The sequence below is a fragment of the Cornus florida genome, unplaced genomic scaffold (genome assembly GCF_030987335.1).
Source record: "Cornus florida cultivar Cherokee Brave unplaced genomic scaffold, ASM3098733v1 CherokeeBrave_3.0.0_Hap2_Chr04, whole genome shotgun sequence".
Classification (NCBI taxonomy): domain Eukaryota; kingdom Viridiplantae; phylum Streptophyta; class Magnoliopsida; order Cornales; family Cornaceae; genus Cornus; species Cornus florida.
The window spans coordinates 104850905-104861985 of record NW_026775574.1 but is presented as its reverse complement, the minus strand read 5'-3'; the positions used below and the strand labels follow the sequence as shown (position 1 = coordinate 104861985).

Genomic DNA, 11081 nt, shown 5'->3' with positions numbered 1-11081 from the left:
TGGCTTTTGTTGTAATGACATTGGATGCACAAGAAGTGAATAGATTTACCCAAGACTTTATTTAAATTATACTCAGCAGTGATGAAGTGAAGTAGATGCCAACCCCCACTTGACATAATATTATATAGGTATATTTCTAGCAACTGGAACAAATTGCTACATATTCAGGATAGGATGTCATCTTCTAGTTTCAAGCCCTCAGTCCTCATATCAGATCCTACAAACATAATAGGTAGATATCAGCATTGTCATTCAATTGTATATACATTTTTAACATTCAAGTCCATCTTTCTGTGCACGTTATAAGTACATAATGGACTTACTGTGCATATTCAACATTGATTTTGGCTTTCTGGAATCTTGATATGGCATTGAATGCTTTGTTTGAAAGGACTAGTGTAGCAGGGCATGGATTGCTTTGACAAAAGTCCACCACCTCCACAACTATCAATCCATGCTTGCAGGGTCTCCTCGGGCCGCTGATGCAACGCATTTGGTATCTCCGACCACATGCTGCTCCGTTGTCCCATATTCCGTCGCTGGCAGCACCGAAGTATCCACCCTCAGGGAATTGATCTGGGTCATAACCTCCACATCTTGTCGCTTCATTAAGAACACAGTAAGAAAACTCGTAATATAATATTTGAATTTTGCTATAAGGTGATAAATAGTAGCTATTTGGGACTTTAAAGTAAATAGAAGACGGGATAGTGTAATCAGCTATGCTGCAGAGGTGATACAAGAGCTAGAAAACCAATTTAAGCTCTAGTTAACTTTATTGTGCATACTTGTTATTGAAATGGTAGGTTGATCCATGTCATATATATATGCTGTGCATATAATCATGCACATTTAAGGATGCGAGGTGCGTGAGCTGAGCTGAGTAATGGGTTGCTCAATCTCATCTTGAACGATGATGAGCTCCTTAATCAGAGCTCGAGCTGGACTCGTTTAAAACTCGAGCATTTTCCGTAAAATTTGTACCCATTTGAGAGCTTGAATACCTTTGCTGAATACTGTTTTCAAATGCTCAGTAACTTGTTATGCAAAGTTACTGAGCTTGAAATTATACTCTAGTTAGGCTGGATTGATGCAAGTGAGTCTCTGACTGAAGTGATCACAAACTAAGCTCAAGTGCTTGGTTTGTCTTACAAGCCTATGTGCAATTATTCTTCTAGAACAACTGTAACCATCTCTTATATCACTTGATAGCTACTTGCAATATAAAAGTACAGTATTAACTAATGGGCATTAGTATATTGTGGGTGTATACTATTGCTTAAAATATATATATATATATATATTAGTAAAATATTTGGACATGTACTACATACGCAAGTATGGTGGATCATAAGATTTGGCAGTCCCAACATCCCCAAAGACCAGCAGGATATCAGAACACAATGAAACCAGAAGCAAAGCAGTTAAGAATAACTTCATTCTGGCTGTGTGTGTGTGTATATATATACACACACTATTATGATCTTTATTTTGGAAAATTGAGTTATTTTTCTATGGTTTTCTTCTCTGCATGCAGTCTAATTTATACTTGCATCACAGTGCTTAGTTCTCTCTCTCTGACACACACAACACAGTCGCACACACATTATTCTATAAATGAGTTCTAATATTTTCTATCTCGAGTCACTTTATTTTGTTTTTCTTGGCACCGGTAGATACAATAATGAAAGTCCACGCACTAAAATAGGCACTTTTTTTGTGGTGTTGCACTAATTAACCAGAACAGCTTTGTTTTTTCTAGAGCTCAAACTCTGCCTTCTTGAGTATGACGTACTGGAGGAGATTTTCTTTTAGATGTTGTAGTCTTCTAGATGATTTGAAAGTGCATCCACTAGCTAGTGTAGGTGAGATTCTTGAATTGATCATTTGTGGCCATTTCTTTTTAAATGTTCTAGATGATACGAAGGTGTATCCATTTTGAGTTTGTCTACCAAATTTGTCTAATTATTTTATGTATTCATGTCATTTTAATCTCGTATTTTGCAAATCAAAGTTGTTTATTGAGTGACATGTATCTTTGTGAAAGCATGTTTCTTGAATATATATATATATTAAAAATATTGTTTATTTGAGCTAAAATGTGTTTATTTGAAAACTCTAATGAGCACATTTCTAGTTCAACGTTTTCATTTTGTTACATGAATTAGAGATAAGGTTACAAACCACATTAGTTGGTAATATGAGATTAAGAAAAGCCAAATATGCGATGACAGATTACACAGTTGACCATGAGAATTCTTAGTGTGAATAATTATTTGAAAATATATATATATATATATATATATATATATATATATATAATAATTATTCACACTAAGAAAAGTCAAACCTTAAACTTGATGTTTCATGATACCTTTGGGGTTATCAAGTATCATAAACTTAATAATTTATGTTTAATAATTAAATGAAAATAAGACCAGTAACTTTCTCATTTTATAAAAATAGAAAGTTGAACGCTGAAGTGAGTGTTTGAATTTCTAGCTAAGAATTCGATTCACACACTCCTTGGAGAAATTGTTTGCAGGTGAGAATCTTAGACCTGCTGTTAGTGGTATACTTTTTGAACAAATAGTTAGATACACCTAAAAAGAAGATCCATTTTATATTTCTTGAGGAGTTGATAATGTGCGGTGCCATTTTAAAGGTTTAAGATAACTATTGTGTCACTAATTATAGGGCAAAGTGTAAAAAATTTTCTTGAATTATGTTTGAATTTGTTAATAACCCTCTTGAATTATATTTTGTACATAAAATCTCTTAAACTATATCATTTTGTTGTAACTTACCCAAAGTACTATACTATATTTCATTAAATGATCATAATGTCCCTTCTTATTGAATTACATTTAATATATTTTTCTTATCTAAATAAATTATGAAAAAATTCATACTAATTTGATGAAATATTTTTCATTAAATTTGCATAAATTTATCTTTAATTTTTTTAATTAATAATTTAAATAAAAAATTTTAGTATAATTTTTTTAAAATTTTAATTAATTTTTTAATTTTTAATGAATATATTACATGAAAAGAAGGTATTTTTTTCAAAAGTATTTTTTTAATTTTTCATTAATATATTGTATAAAAAAATGTTTAAATTGGTTATAATATGTTTTATTATAAATAAGAAAGGTTTTAACAATAAGTTCATTAATTTAGAAAATGGTAGTTACAGATCTATTTATCTATATTTTTTTTCATTTTTATGATAAATTGATAATAAAAATAAAATTAAGGTAAATAGTATAATTAATATTTAAATATAATAAAAATAAGTTAATAAGAAATAAAAATTTGAATGAGAAAGGGTAAAATAGTCTTTTGTGATGAATTTGTCTTTAATTGCAACAAATCAATAATTTAGGGAAATTATTTGCAAAAAGATAATAGTTTTGGAATTTTTTTGCACTTAATCCCTAATTATATAATAATTGAACTCCATGATAGTATAGGTGGCATTCTTAAATGGCTCATTTGTGCCCACTTTTGAGAGAACTATTTGGTTGTAAGCAAGCTAAGGGTAGTGAGGTTGCTTTGCGGCTTGATAATCATATGTGATATATATATATATATATGCTCTCTGACTGTTGCATAGTGGGACTGGCATGAACCATTATGGATTGCCCTCCACCCACTTTTGAAAGGGGTGATCGAGTTGATGACTCGGCTGAAAATGGGTAATTGTGAGGTTTCACGTCATTTGGAGGAGAAGTTAACGAGATATACACCTTTCTAAAATTGTGAATTCATAGAGCGTGTGTGACTAATGATAGGAACGTGCACAAGTTTATGAGGTTCATGTAACAACGATTGGTCATGTTAGAAGTATAGAAAGAGAGAAATGGCCGTTGCTATACATGGGTAAACCCTAACCCTATCATCTAACATCCCCCCTTCAAAATCAAGGTAGGTTATATGAAACCATCTTGGTTTTGAGTTTGGAAATAAGATCTCGAAAACAACCTAGCGGTGGTGAAGACATCTGCTATCTGATCATGAAAAGTAATGGATCGCAACTATAGTGTCTTCTGATGAAGGTGATGATGCCGAACAAAATGACAATCGATCTCAATGTATTTAGTGCGCTCGTGAAAAATACAATTGTGTGTATTCCTATTATCACAATAGATAAGAGTGGTAGTGGCCGGATAAAGAAACCCCAGTGTCCTGAAGGAGCCAACGCAATCAAAGTAGTATTAGAAAGTATAAAAGACTAGTAGAAAATCCTTGCTCGATCTGATAGCATGTTAGAAGTATATAGAGAGAAATATAATGTATTGTATTGATATGAGATACATAATACAAGAATATAGAGGGTAGATATAGCTGAGGGTAGGTGCGTGAGTGTTGCTCAACTAAACTTATACATAGAAACTATAGATAGGTAAGTGGCTGCTGTATATAAGTAAACCCTAATCCTAATATAATCTAAAAGGTCCCAAGAGGGGTGCCTCCTACGGGTACGTGCAGTAATGGAATTTTATTTAGAATGTCTTGTGGGATCAAAATTATCCATTTTGATCATGGCCATCGTCACAGCATTTGAGTCAGTGGAGTGGAGGACCTCTTCTCCACATTGTGTGTGGTCAATTAAGCATGCCCAGTTTATTGGTCAGAGAAGAGGAGGAGAAGTCAGACCCAATGATCAGATAATCCTTTGGCATTAAATTGATTTATTGGTGAAAGTTTCCACACTGAATCCCATGAATGTTTAGTTGAAAATTTTCAAAAGTTTTTTTCTTACCAGAAAATTTTCAAAAGTAAACTGCTTCAGATTAAAGCCATTTCAAACAAACATTGTTCTCTTTCTCAACCATTTCACATGCATGCATCACATTGAATGGTTACATATATAATTAATGTTTTCCCATGGAAACAAACAACATATTATTATTATTATTATTATTATTATTATTATTATTATTATTATTATTATATCAATCAGCATGCAACTGGAAACTTACTGTTGCAACTATATATACACAATATTTGAAAGTTTATATGTGTGTGTGTGTGTGTGTATTATTGTATAGGGATAACAAGACCCTCTTAGTAGTCACTAAATTAAAAAACTAGCTTCTTCCTCTTTTTCTGTCCACTCAGCAACCAGTTCTACCACATATTGATTTGTAAACACCACGTAGTGAGCCTTACTGTTCTTAAGAGACTATGCGAGGGAACTCAAATTTCCATGCACTGTGATAATTAATGAAAATGGAGCAGGAGCATCATTCAAGTCTCATATGTCTAAGCTACTTGTACCTACTTTTTCTTTTTACCAATATACACACACACACACTTGTGACATCAACGCCAAGTTTCACAATATTCTGTATTCCTTTCTTATTGAAAACTATTACATGATACCGGCCGGTTTGAGAGGCACCCTTTCGGATTCTCGGAAATTAGTCAGATTGTTGAGGGGCCTAAGGGATTGTGCCTTCCCGAACACCCCGGGTTAACTAAAAAAAAACATACAACTCAAACTGTTTGCTACAAAAATTACAAGTAAGATCACTCAGCTACTTGTCTAACTATGTCACGGGTCTTGTAATCTTTGAAGCCACTCTTTCAAGCTTCTAACACATGCTGAACTTTGTAGTCACACCGATAAGTACTATATATATATATATATATGAGTGCATTTGCATCAAATCCTGCAAAACCATAATAAAACAAACGGCGTGTGGATTAGATGAAGAAGAAGAAGAAGAAGAAGAAGAAGAAGTAAATAAAGAGTAGGATATATATAGTTGTACTGAATATATTCGATGTTGATTTTTGCATTAGGAGAACGTGAGACGGCTGCAAAAGCATCGTTTGACATGACAATGGTGGAAGGGCATGGCCTTTTCGAGCAAAAATCCACCACCTTAACGTCGATGGTACCATCCTTGCACGGTTTATTGTTGCCACTGAGGCACCTCAATCTGTAACGCCTCCCACAGGAAGCCCCGTTATCCCACAAACCTTCGCTCACCGCAACAAATAGATTTCCCGGGGGGAATTGTTCTTCCCTGTTGCCATTGCACTTGGTAGCTGCAGAAATGCACCAATTAAATTCATGTAACCTTTTTTTTTTTTTTTTCTTTTAAAAAGCCTAAACTAAGCTAGCTATACTTTCATTCAAAATATATTGATATAAGAATTTTGTTGTATATGTATAGAGGAAAACTATTCTGTACATGTTTGAGTTAGTTTTTCCTTTGATTGAGCATATATATATGTGTATATATATATAGATATACTGTTTGGAGGAAGAAATTTGTACTCACGTATGTAGGGTGGACCATAAGAAGTAGCTGTGCCTATGTCCCCAAGGACAAAGCTTATGTCTTTGCAGAATAAGCCTAGTAGTACTATTGCCATGATTGGGAGAGACATGGCCGTGATTGAAGGAAGAAGAAAAATTCACTCTGCATAAAGGTACTTGCTACATAATGCCATATTTATAGTTGGGATTGAAGTGCTATCTCTCTTTGTGTGAACGAGAGTCACGTGGATCGTTGACATTTAGCAATGATAAGTTTGATCTTCTAGATAAGCATATGATATGGCCAAAGGCGGATCCAGGAATTATCCGTGGGGTGGGCTAAAATTAAACATAAATTTAATAACACAATTTCTTAAGCAATTTTTTTTTATAACATGATCTAAATAAATATTTGAATTCAAATATTACGAAGTATCTATTTAATTGTGCTCGACAAGTCTTTAAAGACTCGAATTCGTCAATAATAAATTCCAAGTAAAATTTTCGAACAAGATCCCGTACGGTCATGCAATCAGCAAGAAATTCATCTCCCATCGTGCTATGTTTTAACACGTTTCATATTTGATTTTTTTTAATTTTAAAGATTGAATTATTGTAATTTTTGTTTGTGATTTTATTTTATAAATCAATTTGAAATTCTAACACTTACTCATCTATATTTGTTTTATTTAAATCTGTAGTAAGTTAGTAACCTTTGATTTGTGAATTATTGGATTTAGATGTTTTCTTTTATACTAATACTCTTTGTCTACTAGAGATCAAAATTATCAAATTTTCGTAGTTTATAATGCCATAGATTTTTTTGTTTGTTTGTTGAATACTTTATAGATAAACACAGAAGCTCTGTTTATTTTTCATGATGATTTGAAAGCGTTGAAATTATGAATTTATTATATATATATAATTTCAGAACGGCCTCTACAACAATTTTATCTCAAAATATGTTTTACTTCATATCCTAATACTCATCATTAACAGGGTTTGTTAGGTTTGGACCTTTATTTTAGTATTGTGGCTTAGTTGAGTTGGCCTTATTTGGGTGGGCGTAATAAATTTTTTTTTTTTTTGGCTGGGCTAAAAATACTCATAGTAATTAAAAAAAAAAAAAAATTGGGGTGGGCTGGAGCCCAGCTCAGCCCTACGCTGGATCTGCCAGTGGATATGGCACTTTATATAATGAAGGTATAAAAAATCAAAATATATTTATAATAATAATAATAATAACAATAATAATAATAATAATAATAATAATAATCACTTTATATAATGAAGGTATAAAAAATCAAAATATATTTATATATATAAATTAATAATAATAATAATAAGTCCATCGCGAGGTTGTTCTATTTGACCCTTAATTTAAATCCAACGGCCGAGTAAGTGCACTCACAATGAGAGCGCTCCAATGATAGTACGAAAATCAAAAAATGAAAAAAGAGGGAAAATAAAAGAAAAAGGAGAAATAGATTTAGAATGCAACCTTTATTGTTGAAAAAAAAGAAAGCTAGAGAGAAGAAAAGAAAAAAGAGAATGATATTGAGAATGCAACCTTTATGGTGCATTTGTGTGTAAAAATGGAATGGAATGTAAGTGAGAATGAGAATGAGAATGAAATGAAATGAGAATGGGAATGGAATGGAAATTGAATGATCATTCTTATTCTATTTTTTGGTTATAAATATGAATGTGTAAGAATGGAATGATAATAACCATTCTAGTATTTGGTTGGACCAATTTAAAATTTAGAATGAAATAAAATTCAAATAGCGTTCTCTAAAATATCCTTCTTAGTAACAAATAAATTAAATTAACAAAATGATATTATTCTATAATTTTTTAAAAATAAATGGCCGGTGGCAGTGGCGGTGGTGGAGGTGGAGAGCGGTAGTGGCGTAGGTGGTGATGTTAGAAGGCGGCGGTGGTGGCAATGGTGGAAGGCGGTTGGTGGAAGGCGGCGACAACGGTGTTGGTGGAAGGCTGCAGTGGTGTTGGTGGGAAGCAGTGGTAGTAGTGTGGGGGTGATGGTGGAAGGAGATAATGGTGTGAGTGGCTGTGGTGAAAGCCAATGGAGGTGACTGTGGCGGTGGTGGAATGCAGTGGAGTTGGCGGCAGTGGTTGTAGAAGGCAATGGAGGCGGTGGCAGGTTTGAAAGGGAGTGGCAGTAGTGGTGATGGAAGGTGGTGGCGATGGAAGGCAGTAGCTGTGGTAAAGGCGATGGCGGCAATGGTGGGTGGTGGAAGGTGGTGGCAGTAGAGAAAGACGGTGGTGGAAGATGGTGGTTGTGGTGAAAGGCGGTGACAATAGTGGCGGTGGTGGTGGCAGTGATGGAAGGTGGCGGTGGTGGAAGGCGATGGCGGCGGTGGAAGGTGGTGGCGGTAGAAAAAGGCGATGGTGGAAGATGGTGGTTGTGGTGAAAGGCGGTGGCGATGGAAAGTGGTAACGGTAGTAAAAGACGATGGCGGTGGTGGTTGGAAAGCGGTGGGCGACGGTGGAAGGCGGTAGTAATGGTGGAAGTCGGTGGTGGTGGTGGTGATAGTGGTGAAAGACAGATGTAATTGTGGTGGAAGAAGATAGGGACCCACCCCACCCCCCAACAAAGGAATTCAACTTGTCCCATGCACAGGTCCAGGCCTTTCGAATTAGGAGTCCATAATAGTATAAAAAACAAAATTTTGCAATTTTTAAGAAAGTTGGACCGCTATAACTTGACGAAATCACCGTTCTCAACTATCTGCCAAAGTTGGAGCGGCCCAAGTCTTCTAGAACATAATCCCGACTCCACAAAACCTCAATAGATGTCCAATGGAATGTACACCTTTATTCACCACTATAGTGGACAGGACTGGGGCCAGCACCAACTGTTTAGGAATTAAACAGGCCTTTTTGTGGAGTAACATGCAGGTTAGGTACGAGAATAGCTGTTAAAAGATTCTGGTTTTGTTCTCCTTCAATTTCGCTGCAACCAAAATATAGGTGCCAAAATTGATGATTGAAAATCATATTTAGTCATGATTACACAGTGCTGAAGGGCATTTTAATTTCATAATTGAGACATATCGAACCTTTAGGGTTGACTTGATGCACTGAAATGGTGGGAAAAGGAACCCTGAAATTGGGGCTGGAACTAAAAGCAATTAATGGTTCAGCTGAGTTAGTGTAGGTGGGGGTTTTGTCTATAACCTTTGACAATACCTTTTCAAAATTAATTGGGCATGACAAACTCCAATCTACCATGTTCAATCATATTTTAATGGCTGTCTTTCTTAGCTTTACAGGGGAATAGACATGTTCTCATCCTTGAGAATATTCCATTCTTATCCTATGGGTACAAAACCTTCTTTAAATTCTCGGAATGGAACAAAATGAATTCAATTAAAAATTCTCAAGAATCTTGTTCGCAAAGAAGAGAAATATAAGAAGAATATGATTTTATTCTTGAGTTGATATATAATGGACTAGTTATTAGATCTGTTTCACATCAGATCTGAATGAAAAGTGAAATAAGCATAAATGAGTGGATATACAACACATGTAATCCGTTACAGTTAGTATTACAGTCAAATCTAAACGCTCGCTTGGACAAACTCACTTGAAAGGTGTTCAGTCTAAACCGAGTAGATATGGTGGTCATCCTCGACTCTAATGATGGTGTTGCAAGTTAGGAAAGTTGAGTCTATACACAATCTAAGCATCTCCATATAGTCTACTAACTATAAACTCTTCCCATTTCAAAAATCAAATTGTCCTTCAGTTAGTCGGCGATCAATCCACCATTCAAAAAGTCTTTGAAGTTTGAACATCATTTATTTTAAAAAACTTCTCAATTAGTAGCAAACACACCTTTTTAATTTATTAAGATTTGAGAAAATACATAAAAAGTCAGCTTTCTTTGACAATGATTTGACTTGATGGTTTATATGAATTATCCTTTTTACCATAAGCTTATAACATATTTGCCCGTTACTTATTCACCATAAATTTCGTTTGTACGTTATTAACAACTATAAATATGAGCTATTTTATAAGCATTTTAATTAAATATTATGTGATATAAATGTTTTAGGTAACATAAAAAAAAATAGTTAATGTCATGGCCTCCAAAAGTCTAATATTTATTTGTTTCAATAATGAGTAACCTAATAACCGTTCAACTTAAAAGGTAAGTGAATTGAATTTGGGTGACTCATGAAAGACTCATCGGAGGATGAGTTCTAAATTAATCATGTAAGGCGAGTCATGAATGAGTTGTGTGTGAGCAAGTGCGAATGACTTATGCCAGAGCGAGGATGTTGATTCTCCTTAATTGATGTCACCGTTGTATATATTCTTAGAACCATAATACATCACCGAAACTATCGGAGAATTCCCTAGGATTATAACATTATTTTTAGTAACAGAAATAACATGTTAATTGGGCTTCAAAGTAGTGTAATACAGAAACGAACACTACTAGAACTGGTACAAGCCTGTGACAGCTATGAGTGTAAAGTAAGGAAAGCTAGCCAAATTTGGCAATATTCAACAATATTAGCCATGTTTATGGACTTCACATTACCTAGAAGTAGAAGTGCCCATGGGCCGAGCCAGGTCTGCTCAATGAAATAATTGGGCCATGTCTCGGCCCAGTCTAGGTTAGGACTGAACTAGGCCCAAACTAGTAAGTCTTAGCCACCTCTTGAAACATTTTTTAAGCCAGAGTACCAACCATACCAGCCAGTAGTGCGCTTTTGTGTGGATCTTTATATCTCTTTCATCTCTCAAAAAAACAAAAGGTAGGAGATTG

At 34.4% G+C, this 11081-nt stretch overlaps 2 protein-coding genes across 2 annotated transcripts; both read right to left on the bottom strand.

Annotated features, from left to right (window-relative positions):
• Window positions 1–13: 13 nt before the first annotated feature.
• Window positions 14–1568, bottom strand: LOC132304464 (EG45-like domain containing protein). The gene is made up of 3 exons (XM_059802147.1): window positions 1335–1568; window positions 324–603; window positions 14–217 (listed from the first exon to the last, which is right to left on the bottom strand). The coding sequence occupies exons 1-3, from the start codon at window positions 1438–1440 to the stop codon at window positions 211–213; spliced, it is 393 nt and encodes a 130-aa protein (XP_059658130.1). The 5' UTR covers window positions 1441–1568; the 3' UTR covers window positions 14–210.
• Window positions 1569–5342: 3774 nt separating this feature from the next.
• Window positions 5343–6464, bottom strand: LOC132302392 (EG45-like domain containing protein). The gene is made up of 3 exons (XM_059799223.1): window positions 6300–6464; window positions 5784–6063; window positions 5343–5681 (listed from the first exon to the last, which is right to left on the bottom strand). Exons 1-3 carry the CDS (start codon window positions 6406–6408, stop codon window positions 5675–5677), a joined length of 396 nt encoding a protein of 131 aa, XP_059655206.1. The 5' UTR covers window positions 6409–6464; the 3' UTR covers window positions 5343–5674.
• Window positions 6465–11081: the final 4617 nt, after the last annotated feature.

Bases quoted from the DNA above. Each gene is read 5' to 3' on its own strand.
- LOC132302392 (XM_059799223.1), bottom strand. From the start codon at position 6,408: ATGTCTCTCCCAATCATGGCAATAGTACTACTAGGCTTATTCTGCAAA. The intron at 6,064-6,299 runs GTGAGTACAAAT...GCATTTCTGCAG, and splicing joins TTATGGTCCACCCTACATAC to CTACCAAGTGCAATGGCAAC.
- LOC132304464 (XM_059802147.1), bottom strand. From the start codon at position 1,440: ATGAAGTTATTCTTAACTGCTTTGCTTCTGGTTTCATTGTGTTCTGAT. The intron at 604-1,334 runs GTATGTAGTACA...TTCTTAATGAAG, and splicing joins TTATGATCCACCATACTTGC to CGACAAGATGTGGAGGTTAT.